Source organism: Chrysemys picta, chromosome 8, assembly GCF_011386835.1.
Source record: "Chrysemys picta bellii isolate R12L10 chromosome 8, ASM1138683v2, whole genome shotgun sequence".
Lineage (NCBI taxonomy): Eukaryota > Metazoa > Chordata > Testudines > Emydidae > Chrysemys > Chrysemys picta.
In genome coordinates this window covers 21,051,039-21,066,108 of record NC_088798.1, presented here as the reverse complement: position 1 = coordinate 21,066,108, position 15,070 = coordinate 21,051,039, and the positions used below count along the sequence as shown (strand labels likewise).

Genomic DNA, 15,070 nt, shown 5'->3' with positions numbered 1-15,070 from the left:
GCCTCAGCAAGAAAAAGGTTGAGTATCCTGATCTAGACCATCCCTAACAGATGTTTGTCTAATGTGTTCTTAAAAATCTCCAATGATGGCAATTCCAGAACCTCCCTGGGCAATTTATTCCAGTGCTTAACATCCAACCTAAGCTGCCTTTTCTGCAATTTAAGCCCAATGCTTCTTGTCTTATTCTCAGGGGTTAAGGAGAATAATTTTTCTTCCGTCTCCTTGTAACAACCTTTTATGTATTTAAAAACTGTTATCATGTCCCCTCCGAGTCTTCTCTTTTCCAGATTAAACAAATCCATTTTTTTCAATCTTCCCTCATAGGTCATGTTTTCTAGACCTGTAATCATTTTTGTTGCTCTTCTCTGGACTTTCTGCAATTTGTCCACATTTTACCTGAAATGTGGTGCCCAGAACTGGACAAAAATTCTTCAGTTGAGGCCTAATCAGCACAGAGTAGAGTGGAAGAATTACTTCTCATTTCTTGATTACAACATTCCTGCTAATACATCCCAGAATGATGATTGCTTTTTTTGCAACAGTGTTACACTATTTACTCATATTTAGCTTGTGATCCACTATGACCCCCAGATCCCTTTCCACAGTACTCCTTCCTAGGCAGTTATTTCCCATTTTGTATGTGTGCAACTGATTGTTCCTTCCTAAGTGGAGTACTTTACATTTGTCCTCATCAAATTTCATCCAATTTACTTCAGACTGTTTCTCCAGTTTGTCTAGATCATTTTGAATTTTAATCCTATCCTCCAAAGCACTTGCAACCCCTCCCAACTTGGTATAGTCTGCAAACTTTATAAGTGTACTCTCTATGCCATTATCTAAATCATTGATGAAGATATTGAACAGAACCGAATCCAGAACAGATTCCTGCGGGACCCCACTCATTATGCCCTTCCAGCATGACTGTGAACCACTGATAACTACTCTCTGGAAAAGATTTTCCAACCAGTTACACACCCACCTTCTAGAACAGCCTCTCCCCTAGTAGCTTTCTCCAACTTCTGAAATAAAAAATGGTCTCCGATATATTCCAGTAACTTTTGGATAATCTGTGCCCTGCTGTATTATTTTCCAAACAGATGTCTGGGTAGTTGAATAATATGTATAATAATTAATATGTTCTTTGGCCACTTCTCCAGTCCAGTAGAATCAGTTATGGAATTCTATGGTGGGAGAAAAGGATGGGGGGAGGTGGGGAGCCTATCTCTTTCCATTTTTTCAGGGGACCTAGAATGAGAGGAAGACTGTGCTATGAGAAACATCCATCTTTCCTCTTTGAGGAAATGGGATTGGAAACCAGGCATGGGGCATTTCTTTGCTTGATCAGGGAGGAGGAGGGGAGGAAGAAGAAGAGTATGTGTGGGGAGGATGGGGGAATTTCATGAAAGAGGCCATTGTCTCTCAGGGAGGAGAGTGTGCATGGGGGGGGGGGAGTCTCTCACAGTGAGGATTGGGGTTTGAGAAATGGGAAATACAGCATGCATGCTCAGGACAGATGTCTTCGGGAAACAGGTGTGGGAGGAGATGAAAATGAATAGAGGATGAGTGTCTGTTATAGAGAAACATCAAGAGTTAGAAGGGATGTAGCTGGGGGAAGAACAGCCTTCCCACCAAAATTGTATTGTCTTGGTGTGAGAGAGTTGTCCACCATTAATCTCCCCCAAATACATTTGATAGCAAAACCATCAGTGTATATTATTTTAAAACAAGACAATTCCACATACTGACCACATTAAATGTGATCTGTAAAAGAAAACAAACCTTGTTTTAGTGCCCTTTGTGTTTGTTTATGGTATATAAAGAAGTTTTGAAATGGTTTTTTTTTTCTGCTTGCTTTTTCTTAGAAATTTCAGGAATGGCAAATCTCCCCTGTTTTCATTTGAGGACTTCTGGATAACTGAGGGGATTGGGGTCTTTCTCCATCTTTAGCTGAAGATGCAGACATGCTGAATGTTCAACAAAGAGTTTTTCTCCAAAGTATTTGTTAAATAGTTTACAAAATTATTAATGAGCAAAGTTTTAAAGTGTCTGATTACATATCATGCCCTACCACAATCAGACTTCACTTGCCTGGCCTCTTTAACATAATATAAATATATTAGCTCTCCTATTATGCATGGGGTCTTCTGAGAAAAACAGGGTTTCTCTGGAGGGAGCAGGAGCACTCTTAGGGTATGTCTACACTACGGGATTAATCCGAATTTATATAATTCGGATTTGAAAAACAGGTTGTATAAAGTCGAAATGTATGTGGCCACACTAAGCACATTAATTCGGTGGTGTGCGTCCAAGTACCGGGGCTAGTGTCGATTTCTGCACTGTTGCACTGTGGGTAGCTATCCCATAGCTATCCCATAGTTCCCGCAGTCTCCCACGCCCATTGGGATTGTGGGTTAAGATCCCAGTGCCTGATGGGACAAAAAACATCGTCGCAGGTGGTTCTGGGTACAGCCTCACCTCCTCCCTCCCTCCTCCCTGCATGAAAGCAACGGACGGCAGACAACCATTTTCGCGCCTTTTTTCCTGGGTGGGTGAACACTGCAGACTCCATACCACGGCAAGCATGGAGCCCGCTGAGCTCAAGACAGCAGTCATGAACATTGTAAACACCTTGCGCGTTCTCGTGGAGTTTATGCTCAGCCAGGACCAGAAAAACGAGGTGAGGAGGCAGCGGCGGCGGCAGCGCAGCGACAAGCATGATGAGGACATTGACATGGACATGGACACGGACACGGATACAGAATTCTGTGAAACCACAGGCCCCGGTGCTTTGGAGATCATGTTGTTAATGGGGCAGATTCTATCCATGGAACGCCGATTCTGGGCAAGGGAAACAAGCACAGACTGGTGGGACCGCATAGTGTTGCAGGTCTGGGACGATTCCCAGTGGCTGCGGAACTTTCGCATGCGTAAGGGCACTTTCATGGAACTTTGTGACTTGCTGTCCCCTGCCCTGAAACGCCAGAATACCAAGATGAGAGCAGCCCTCACAGTTGAGAAGCGCGTGGCGATAGCCCTGTGGAAGCTTGCAACGCCAGACAGCTACCGGTCAGTCGGGAATCAATTTGGAGTGGGCAAATCTACTGTGGGGGCTGCTGTGATGCAAGTAGCCAAAGCAATCACTCAGGTGCTGCTACGAAAGTTAGTGACTCTGGGAAATGTGCAGGTTATAGTGGATGGTTTTGCTGCAATGGGATTCCCTAACTGTGGTGGGGCGATAGACAGAACCCATATCCCTATCTTGGCACCGGAGCACCAAGCCACCGAGTACATAAACCGCAAGGGGTACTTTTCAATGGTGCTGCAAGCACTTGTGGATCACAAGGGACGTTTCACCAACATCAACGTGGGCTGGGCGGGAAGGGTTCATGACGCTCGTGTCTTCAGGAACACTACTCTGTTTAAAGGGCTGCAGCAAGGGACTTACTTTCTGGACCAGAAAATAACCGTTGGAGATGTTGAGATGCCAATAGTTATTCTTGGGGACCCAGCCTACCCCTTAATGCCATGGCTCATGAAGCCGTACACAGGCAGCCTGGACAGGAGTCAGGAGCTGTTTAACTACAGGCTAAGCAAGTGCAGAATGGTGGTAGAATGTGCATTTGGCCGTTTAAAAGGTCGCTGGCGATCATTATTGACTCGCTCTGACCTCAGCCAAAGAAATCTCCCCATTGTTATTTCTGCTTGCTGTGTGCTCCACAATCTCTGTGAAAGTAAGGGGGAGACCTTTATGGCGGGGTGGGAGGCTGAGGCAAATCGCCTGGCTGCTGATTACGCGCAGCCAGACACCAGGGCGATTAGAAGAGCACACCAGGAAGCGCTGTGCATCAGAGAAGCTTTAAAAACCAGTTTCATGACTGGCCAGGCTACAGTGTGAAATATCTGTTTGTTTCTCCTTCATGAAAACCCGCCCCATTTATTGACTGATTTTCTGTAAGGAACCCACCCTCCCCCTTCCCCCAGCTTTCTTTCAAACCAAATAAAGTCACTATCATTTAAAAATCATTTATTCTTTATTAATAGATTAGAAAAAGAGGGAGGGAACCCGGGTGGTATTTGGGAGGAGGATTGCTGGGAAGGAAAAAGCCACAAAGAAAAGGTTAAAAAAATGACAGCCTTTTGCTTGGGCTGTCTACTGGGGTGGAATGGGAAGGTGTACGGAGCCTCCCCCCCCGCGTTCTTACACGTCTGGGTGAGGAGGATACGGAACATGGGGAGGGGGGAGGGTGGAACAGGGGCTGAAGCGGCAGTCTGTTTTCCAGCAGCCGTTCCTGAAGCTCCACCAGACGCCGGAGCATGTCTGTTTGCTCACGCAGCAGCCCCAGCGTTGCATCCTGCCTCCTCTGGTCTTCCTGCCGCCACCTCTCATCTCGAGCGTCTCTCCTGTCCTCACGTTGGTCCCTCCTGTCCTCACGTTGGTCCCTCCTGTCCTCACGTTCACTGGCTTCTTTCCTATACTTTGAAACTGTTTCCTTCCACTCATTCAGATGAGCTCTGTCACTGCGGCTGGATTCCATAATTTCAGAAAACATCTCGTCTCGCGTTCTCTTCTTACGCCGCCTTATCTGTGATAACCTTCGGGATGGAGGAGGGAGGCTTGAGGAATTTGCAGCTGCTGTAGGGAGGGGAAAAAAGAGAGACTTGTTTAAAAAGCTACATTTTGCAGAACAATGCTTATACTCTTTCACGGTGACCAACACTATTCACATTACATAGCACATGTGATTTCTGTGCAAGGTCGCATTTTGCCTCTTAATGCTGAGTGCCTGTGGCTTTGCTGCTAGAGATCACAGGTCTGGGCAACAGAATTCGGCTTGCATGCGGCCATGGTAAGCCATTGTTTTACAGCTTCTGCGCCCTCCTTTCCCACATACCAAGCATAGCCTGTAGAGTGCTGCGGTTTTTCTGTTAACATTCAGCAGCAGCAGAAAACAAACTAACCCCCCCCCCCTCGCCATGAATTCTCTGGGATGATCACTGTACCCCTCCCCCCCACCGCGTGGCTGGTATCAGGGAAGATCCCTGCAGGCACCAAACTAACCACCCCACCCCCCCCGCCGCCGCCCCCCTCCCGCCATGAATTCTCTGGGATGATCACGGTACCCCTCCCCCCACCACGTGGCTGGTAACAGGGAAGATCCCTGCTAGCCAAATGCGAAAAACTCAGGGCCAATTTCCCATCTGCGCTTGGCTAACTGCAGGGAAGGATTTATTTTCCGCCACAGGCAAACAGCCCAGTAGGAACGGCCACCTCTGTCCCCTTAATTAAGTTCCCATATTTCAACCAGGTTACCAGGAGTGATATCACTCTCCTGAGGATTACACAACAAGATAAAGAACGGATGTTGCTTGAATGCCAGCAAACACCGGGACCATACGCTGCCAGGCTTTGTCAGGCAATGATACCAGATTACTTGCTGCAAGCATGGCGTGGTCAAGTGTCCTACCATGGAGGAGGGAATAAGGATGCACTGCCCAGAAACCTTGTGGCAAGGCTTTTGGAGTACCTCCAGGAGAGCTTCATGGAGATGTCCCTGGAGGATTTCCGCTCCATCCCCAGACACGTTAACAGACTTTTCCAGTAGCTGAACTGACCGCGAATGCATCCCAAATCCTCAGGGCAAAGTAATCATTAAAAACCGTTTGCTTTTAAAACAAGTTTTATATTTTAAAAGGTAAACTCACCTGAGGTCCCTTCCATGGGGTCAGAGTCTTGGGTACTGGCTTGGGAGGCTTGGGAGGGTACTTCAGTCAGGGTGAGAAAAAGATCCTGGCTGTTGGGGAGAACGGAGTGCTGTGTGCTCTCTGCAAGCTCATCTTCATCCTCCTCCTCCTCCTCTCCCCCATCGGCAGAATCCTCAGGCGTCGCTGATGAGACTATCCCCGACCCAGAATCCACGATCACAGGTGGGGTAGTGGTGGCAGCCCCCCCTAGAATTGCATGCAGCTCGGCGTAGAAGCGGCATGTCCGTGGCTCTGACCCGGAGCGACCGTTTGCCTCCTTTGTTTTTTGATAGGCTTGTCTGAGCTCCTTGACTTTCACGCGGCACTGCTCAGAGTCCCTATTGTGGCCTCTCTCCATCATGCCCTTGGAGATTTTTTCAAAAGTTTTTGCATTTCGTCTTTTAGAACGAAGTTCTGCAAGCACTGAATCCTCTCCCCATACAGCGATCAGATCCAGTACCTCCCTCACGGTCCATGCTGGTGCTCTTTTTCGATTATCAGCCTGCATGGTTACCTGTGCTGATGAGCTATCTGTGGTCACCTGTGCTCTCCACGCTGGGCAAACAGGAAATGAAATTCAAATGTTCGCGGGGCTTTTCCTGTCTACCTGGCCAGTGCATCCGAGTTTAGATTGCTGTCCAGAGCGGTCACAATGATGCACTGTGGGATAGCTCCCGGAGGCCAATACCATCGAATTGCGGCCACACTATCCCTAATTCGAAATGTTAAAATCGATTTTGCCGCTACTCCGCTCGTCGGGGTGGAGTACAGAAATCGATTTAAAGGGCCCTTTACATCGAAATAAATAGCGTCGTTGTGTGGACGGTTGCAGGGTAAATTCGAATTAAAGCTGATAAATCCGAATTAAAGTCGTAGTGTAGACCAGGCCTTAGACTTCAATTTGAAATTAGTTGAATCTTTTGCAAAGCTTTTCTCCCAGGTGTTTGTCAGAAGTTTGAGTAAACTAGGTTTTTACAAAACAATCATAATGTTTTAAAGTGTGATTCTACTCTGAAAAGTTACTTTGTGGAAGGACGTTGTGGGGTTCTGGGTTTATTTTCTCAGGGTGACTCCAGATCCAATCCGTTCAGTTTACAAGATGGTTTTTCTAACGGCCATCTCTACAAACTCACTCAGCCCGGGGTTTAAAAGTTAACCTGGAGCCTCTCCGGCTCACACATCAGTAAGGAAGGGCTCGAGCAAGATTCAGAAGGGACTTGGATATTTCGATGGATAGAAGAATACCCCGCGGGGTTAATGCTATTTGCTAACAAACTGCGGATGGCGATGGTCACTGACCCATGCATCGCGCTTGGCACTGCTAGGTTCCCCCTTTAACACAGGATGACAAACCACCACCACAGACACAAGGAGAAGTCTGGGGGGCGAGTGAATTGTAGCCAGCGAGGGGAACTGGGGGCAGAGTTCCCAGCCTCACTTACTGAGGCGGCGGACAGGGCCTGAAGGAGTGATTGGGGCAGAGGGGCCCACGTTGCGGGTGGAGTTGCGGCAGATGCATCCCGGAGGCAGGCGGTGACCCCACCCCACCGCGCCCGCCGGCGCTGAACGCGGAGGCCGTGGCTGGCTCCGCCCGCCTCCCTGGCTTGGGGGGCGGGCTGACGCGGTCGAGGGGAGGCTGGGCCTGGGCGGGCCGCGTGTGGCGCTCTGTGGGAACATGGCGGCGGCACGCCGAGGGAAAGCGGGAGATCCTCGCGCCGGCTTCAGGCGGGATGCGGGGGAGCCGGGGCCCGCGGTGCCGCAGGGGCTGCTCAGAGCGGCCAGGAAGAACGGCCAGTTAAACCTGGCAGGCCGCGACCTGAGTGAGGGTGAGAGCGAGAGCCTGGGGCCGCTCCCCTACCCGGTGTGTGGGGCTCCCCGGTAGGAGGGCGGACTCGCTCGAAGGCATGAAGGAGACCGGCCTATCCATCCCCCCTTGTGCGCCGAGGCCAGGCCCTGCCCTGCCCTTCCCCCAGGGGCAGACATGCTGCCACCCCACCGCCCAGGGAAGGGGCACCTGGCTCACCGTGCTGGGTAGGTGGGTGCCCCATAGCAGGGCTGGGATCCCTGGGCGGGCTGCTCCAGAGTCCGCCACGGGACTCATGGCGAGTGCTTCACATTGGGGCCATGCGGGTAAGGCCAGGCTGTCCCCCTTGCGGGATCTGAATAACCCGGGGCACTGTTAATGCAGCGCTTTGAAGATGTGATGCTACATGTTTGTTTTATCCGCCCATGTGTGGGCCGGGGCTTGTATGTTAAATAGAGCTCCCGTTGTTGCTAAGGCTGGTAGATCCGAACTGGTAGGTGACTTTCGCAAAAAGTCTTCTAATAGCTAGGATCCCAACCACATAGGGGTTGGGAATGCCATTGGAAGGTAGGTCATAGGTGTGATGTGCTCTCTTTGTTTAAGGCTAACCCTGGCAATAAGCGAGCTGATGGATTCTGCTCTATCTGAAGCTTCTGGACAGGCCTGAGAGACAGCGCATTATAATACTCAACTCAACTCTGGATGTTACAAAGGCATAGGTTCAAATCCAAAAGAAAAGGATGTGGCTGTTGCAACCAAGCACAGATTATTAAAAAAGGTCCTTTAGAGTTTAGACAAGCAGTGGCATCTGGCTGTTCAGGAGCAGCTGGGGATTCTGTAGTTTCCCAGAATTGTAAATGCCTTTTTCAAGCCCTTTCAGTTATGAGGATCTGACACCTTCTTCCTCACACTCTCCATGATGCTCAGCCAATTCAGCTGGTTTAACTACAATTTATGATTACATAAGTACTTTGGTTAAGAATGAGAGCTGATCAGAAAATAGGGGGGAAATACTAGTGAAAGTAGTCAGTTTTTTGTCCATTTCATTTGAACAAATGTTCCAACCAGCTCTATGAAGAATAAAGTTATTAAACATTTTTGGATAACCACAGTGATGACAGTAAAAGCTTAAGGTTAAATATTGGAGACGTTTATTGTACAAATATGCCACTTTTGTTTGTGTGTAGTACCTGCGAATGTGTGGCGAATAAATTTGGATGTTCCGGAGGAAGCCCATCAAAATCTGTCTTTTGGTGCTGCTGATCGCTGGTGGGAGCAAACAGATCTGACCAAACTCATCTTAGCCTCAAACAAACTGCAGTGTCTTTCTGAGGATGTCAGACTTTTGCCCGCTCTCACAGTACTGGATGTAAGTAAAGAACACCTGTTATCAGATTGTGCCTGCATTCTGGAAGGGTGGGGGAAGGAGTAGATTTCCTCACAGAGGTCTCAAGTTCCCCTCTCTTGTATTAAATGCTGGATGTATTAAAGTGGTATTGGTGTGTTCCTAGGGAAATGTAGGAATTGTTATAACTTATCAGATTAATGGTGCATCTAATCTAGTATCCTGTTTTTGACAGCGGCCAGAACCAAATTTTTCACAGGCAGGTCCCAGATACTCCGTAATGGACAATTATTTATAACTTGCCTGTGAGGACCAAAGTCCAGTCCTCCTCCTTGATAGAGATTTGCCTAGATAGTGACTTTGAGGAGAAAAGGCACCTGGGGGATCTTCAGGACCCAAAACAGAATTTTGAGTCCCTCATCTACACTCCTTCCCCACAAACTCTCTAGGTATTTATTTAGCCACCATCACAATTATATCTCAGTACCTCAGGTTTCTAGTATATTAGTAATCACAAGAGCACTGCAATAACACTGTAATATCTTATGTTCTGGCACCTGGAGTGCTGTAGAGGCAATGTGCTCAGATCCTGTCAGCATGAAAGCATACTCTGATGCCCTTAACAAGCTAAAACAGTGGTACTGGTTGGTTTGGGAGAGAGTTGTTTCTTCTTTCCTGGAGGGAAGGTTGCCCTGGCAATGCCCTTTTCTGGATGGTAGCTGGCGAATAAGGGCATTTGGATAGGGTTCTTGGAGGATCACTGAAGGAGTGAAAAATTAAGGAATAGAACTTGGAGTCAAGTATCGGGGGGGGTAGCCATGTTAGTCTGTATCCACAAAAACAACAAGGAGTCCGGTGGCACCTTAAAGACTAACAGATTTATTTGGGCTTTCGTGGGTAAAAAACCTCACTTCTTCAGATGCATGGAGTGAAAGTTACAGTTGCAGGCATTATATAATGACACAAAGAGAAGGGAGTACCTCACAGTATTCACAGTGGCACATGAAGAGAAGGGAGTACCTCACCAGTGTTCTCCACTTGTGAGGTACTCCCTTCTCTTCATGTGTCATTATATAATGCTTACATCTGTAATTTTCACTCCATGCATCTGAAGAAGTGAGGTCTTTTACCTATGAAAGCTTATGCCCAGATAAATCTATTAGTCTTTAAGGTGCCACAGGACTCCTTGTTGTTTTTTCAGAACTTGGAAAAACTTAGATACAGCCAGAGGTAGATACAGAAGATCAGAAGTTTGTGTGTGTGTGTGGTTAGGGGGAATCTCAAATCAAAGAATTCAGCTATAGCACTTTGGGATAGACTTGCCCCCATCAAGCTGCTGGGAAGAAGAGAACTGGACTTCCCAGTAGAGAAATGTCTTTCATCTTGACTTCAAAGTGTCTGGTAAATTCTCCTCTGCCCCTTTCCTCCTGTCTGTTGGGTGGGAAAAATCAGAGCTTTACTGCCTGTCTGCCAATGGGAGGGGGGGGCCCTGTTCCCCACTAGAAGGAGGCTGGTTTTTTTCACTTTTCCCCAACCTTTTTAGTTAATCTCTCACCTCTGCTTCTCACAGCTTTTCCTGTCGACTGAGTGAAGCTTTTATCAGACAGGTAACTCTGTAGTGTTCTGTTAGTAATGAAATTATCCTGACAATTGGCACTTGTCAAGGCCCTTGTACAAAATTTTCTTTTGTATGCACGTAGCATAGTTTGTTTCTTGGCTATATTAAAAAAAAAAAGGGTATTGATAAGCAGTTACACTTCTAAAACCTTTTTGTTTCTAGGTACATGATAATCAGCTGACATCTATTCCTTCTGCTATAGGATTTTTGGAAAATCTTCAGAAGCTCAATGTCAGGTAAATATGTTTTACAAATCTGAATACAGTAAATATGCGTCCAGTGGTTAAGAAACTTAAAATCTTCTAAAATTGTCTCCCTGTAATTTAAGAAAAGCTCTCTAAACCAGCACTGTGTTCAGTGTTATTAAATGTGTTTGTAGCAGTGAGGGGAGAACTTTGTGAGTGTAGTCAGGCTTTCAGTTTGATATTTTAGTGTAAAATTCATAAAATGACAAAGTCTCATTTTGGTCCTTGATTGTGCAAAGAGAATCATGCAGATAAACTGCTATGCCTAGGTAGACAAATTGCACAGGCATTGGGGTCTGCCTTGATGGTTCTACTTGCAGGATTGAGGCCTTGATTTGTCACCTTTTTAAACTGTTATTGGTCAATGATTGTGTTCATTGGTTTTTCTATACACAGTTCTTCCAGCTAATTTTCAGAGCTTTTAGCCCAGTGACGTTAATCCTTACTTGTGTAAGTGTACATCTCAGACCCAAGACCCTGGATCTCTCAGGTTTCAGTTCTTAGAAGTGTTGTGACTAAGTCATATTTTTATCTGGAATGTGATCCCCACTGCTGACACTTGACACACGTAAGGATGCTTGGAGAAAACAGAGGTATGAGCATGCTCACATGAATCATGTAAAATTGTCGTGAAAATTTACCAGCTCAGATACAGAATCTACTCATTTGATTGACTGATAATAGAAAAATGTAATGACATTCCTTTTGCCTGTTGAGGTCTGTGGACAGGGGTCCCGTCCCAACCCACCCCCTAATATCTTCTGGGACTAGTTAGTGAATAGAATTCTGACAAGGCAGCCCTGAAAACAAACGGACAGCACTTCTTTCATGAAGAAGGCCAACATTATTTGTATTTAAACACACGCAGTGAAAGGGTGGGAGCCTCAGTCTTGGAGATGTAACTGCTCACAGAAAACATATGTTATCTCTACATTTAAATATTTTTGATGTCCTAAAACTTCAGTTTGATTTCCTGATAAATGTAACTATATGTTGTTACTCCTCCTATCACGTGACAAATAAGGATGTTGAAGATTACGGGCACTAAGGATGGAATTTTTCAAAAGTGCAAAGGGAGCTACGCGCCCAACTCTTTTAACTCATTAAAAGTCAACGAGAGTTGGGGATTCAATTCCTTCATTACTTCTGAAAGTCTTGGACTAAGTTACTATATATAGCAAGGTGCATTGCTTTCTGGTGATTAGGCGCTTGATCTGAAGCATACTGAAGTGAACTGAAGTCTGTCCATTGACTTCAGTGAGCTTTGGCTCAGATCCTGGACTTGCAAAGCACCTCCACAAGCCTTTATGCTCTTTTTTTGTCTCTGTATTGACAGAATTTGTTTTTGTACTTCATGAACATATTTAAAACACTGAAAACCTCAATATTTGGGTTTTGATATGATCAGGGAAGGCCTTTCCTCAGTCTTGTGGTAGTTTTTAGGTTTTCATCTATTAATTCTTCAAAGGAAGATGTGCGCTCAGTCTAACAGCTTCAGTTTAAAGGATAAAAAGTACTCTTCATATGGAATGTGTTTGACAATTAAACTTTAAAAGCTTATTCGTGTTGAAAAGTGATTCTTACCATATGAACCTTCAGATTTGTGGACTGAAAAATGTAGGTACAATTTTCTTTAAGATGCTGTCTGGTAGAATAGCAACTAGGCAAGATTCAGCTGAAGCGTAACTTCAGATGGTGGTTTAAAGTAGTCTTGAGCAAATAAACATAGGGGAGGACAACCTCGAAAACTAACATTAAAAATCTGCTTAATATTTATATCCATTTACATTTGTACTACTACCTTAACTATCTTGCACAGTGCTGTGTGAAACACAAATATTTCACAAACAGTTGAATTTGGAACAGGTTCATACTCGTGTATCCCTTCACATTTATTATTTTATTACTAGTCACAACAAGCTGAAAAATATTCCAGAAGAGCTGACACAGTTGAAACACTTGAAGAGCCTACTTCTCCAACACAATGAGTTGAGTCATTTACCGGATGGGTTTGGACAGCTTATCAGTTTAGAAGAGTTAGTAAGTTGCGTCTTTTTCTAATGGATTTTTTTTCTTGGTTAGCTGGTTTATCTGTACTTTGCTATTGGCAGTTCAAAAAGCCTGTCTTTGACAGGGCTACCACATACACCCACTTCATAAGTATTTTAAAATATTCTAATGATTTCTGGGTATTATTGGATGTGACACTATGTCTGATTGAAACCATGTTATTTAGTTTGCCAAATATTAGAGCTTTTTGTAGCATCACACTTAGCTAAAGACAATAGATATAAAGTTTATTATCTTGAAGTTAATATTAAACCCTTTCCAAAGTCTTTCAAATCTGTAGCAAAAAAAATCAAAGGGACCTGGGGTCCTAAGTCACTTAGGCACTTGTGAATATCACACCCCTAGTTGTCGTCATGGACAGCTCAATGAAATAATCTATCGAAACATAGCAGCGGTTAAAGAAGTCAGCGAAATGTAAGGATGTTTGAAGCATGGGATAGAAAAACTACTGTATTTGACGCTACTCTCACCACTACTGGAGAACCATGTCTTCTGCTCTTGTCCCTGAACGAGGGAAACTCCCAAACATGCTACCCAACTACATTTGATGTTCTCTCTCAGTGATTAACTTTGCACATGGGCTGTTTCTAAACACTCTTCAAAGCCATTTTGTCTACCACGTCTCAATTATTTTTTTTCCCTGCCCAGGATCTTTCCAACAACCAACTTGCAACCATTCCATCCAGTTTTGCTTCCCTAACCAGTTTGGTGCGACTCAATTTGGCCCATAACCAACTGAAGAAGCTGCCAGCAGAAATCAGCGCAATGAAAAGTAAACTAGTTTCCCACAGCATTTTAAATGTCTTACAATAAATCTATAGTCTCTTATCTTGAAAGATGTTGCTTGCATTTTTATTGCAGCTGAATAAATAGGTATAATGTGAGGTACTGTAAATGGCTGAAATTAGTCATAGCTCATGGGTTCTCCTGGATATCAAACTTCAGGTTTCCGATAGCTGTCATTTCTTGATAGAATGTGAGGAGTAATCAAAGAAGAGCAAGGATAAACCTTGTTCTGCTTAGAGGCTAGTGTTCTGGTTAAGATTATATAACAGATGAGCCTTTTCCTTATGGCATATGCTGTATGGAAAACCAAGCACATAAAGGAGGTGGTGGAATTAGAGCTAGAGAAAGTATAAATGGATTACTTGTAAAAGTTCAAAGTTTAATCTTTGAATCATCTTAAATCATCAGGCTTAATAGCTATTTAAGCTAAATATGGACCGTAATTGCTGTAGCAGATAAAGAGGAACAGATAGTATACTGATGGTAGACTGTTAGGCCTGGTCTACATGAATAATGTAGCTGAAGTTGACGTACTTAGATCGACGTACCGTGGCACCTTTGCCACAGTGAGTCGACTGCTGCCGCTCCCCCGTCAACTCTACCTGCGCCTCTCGCTGAGCTGGAGTACAGGAGTTGACGTAAGAGGCCTTGGGGCTCGATTTATTGTGTATAGACTAGACGCGATAAATCGATTCCCGCTGGATCGATTGCTGCCTGCCGATCCAGCCAGTAGTGAAGACATACCCTAAGTTTGTGTAGACTAGCTTGTGATCCCTCTATACCACCTCCAATCCCAGCCCCCCAAACGAGGCTTACTCTGTGGCCAACTCTCTGCATTGTCATTGAATACTTAATATTTAATGTGGATAGAGTACTCTGAAAATCTTTGAAGTCTGTTTATAATGCAGCGCTAATGTTTATAATTAGACAAACAGAAAGCTTTTGCAAACACTGAAGGTGTAGGTATTTCTGAAATTGACAGCTGCCACACAAAGCTTATTTTAGAAAAGCATATTTTGGGTGCCATCTGCGTCTCTAGTAAGTTTTAGAATTTTTGATATTTCAGTTTTTCACCACTGAAATTATTTCTCTAGGCTTAAAACAACTGGATTGTACTAAAAACCAGTTGGAAACCGTACCTTCTGAATTGGCCAGCATGGCATCTTTAGAACAGCTTTATCTAAGAAAAAATAAATTACAGTATTTACCAGTATTTCCATCATGCAAGTTACTGAAGGTAAGTTTTGTTACAGCTTTTGTAATCAAAATGGGTTCGGAGTAAACTTTTTTCTTAACCTTACTTTGTTGTTGTGAACATGTAAATTATCACAAATTACTTTAAATGTTATCTTAACAATTCTGTGCCTAGCATTATAGTTTATCAGTGTGCACAGTAATAACAGTTACAAGTAACAGTTAAACTTAAACTGGAAGACAAATCTACAACTATCTTTAAATTT

General features: G+C 44.8%; 1 protein-coding gene across 4 annotated transcripts in view; it reads left to right on the top strand.

Annotated features, from left to right (window-relative positions):
- The first annotated feature begins 7,302 nt into the window (after positions 1-7,302).
- The window catches only part of LRRC40 (leucine rich repeat containing 40), a 31,129-nt gene continuing 23,361 nt past the window's right edge, over positions 7,303-15,070 (top strand). Inside the window, exons 1-6 of one of the 4 annotated variants that reach the window (XM_008172572.4) lie at positions 7,303-7,568; positions 8,734-8,915; positions 10,672-10,745; positions 12,665-12,794; positions 13,473-13,596; positions 14,705-14,847. In XM_008172572.4, coding sequence (XP_008170794.2) covers positions 7,418-7,568; positions 8,734-8,915; positions 10,672-10,745; positions 12,665-12,794; positions 13,473-13,596; positions 14,705-14,847 — 804 coding nt within the window. In that variant the 5' untranslated portion in view covers positions 7,303-7,417. Of the gene's footprint in view, positions 7,569-7,601; positions 7,774-7,826; positions 7,873-8,733; positions 8,916-10,671; positions 10,746-12,664; positions 12,795-13,472; positions 13,597-14,704; positions 14,848-15,070 lie in introns of those variants that run through there. The other 3 variants (XM_005285501.4, XM_042851327.2, XM_065554033.1) reach the window with 3 other exon arrangements.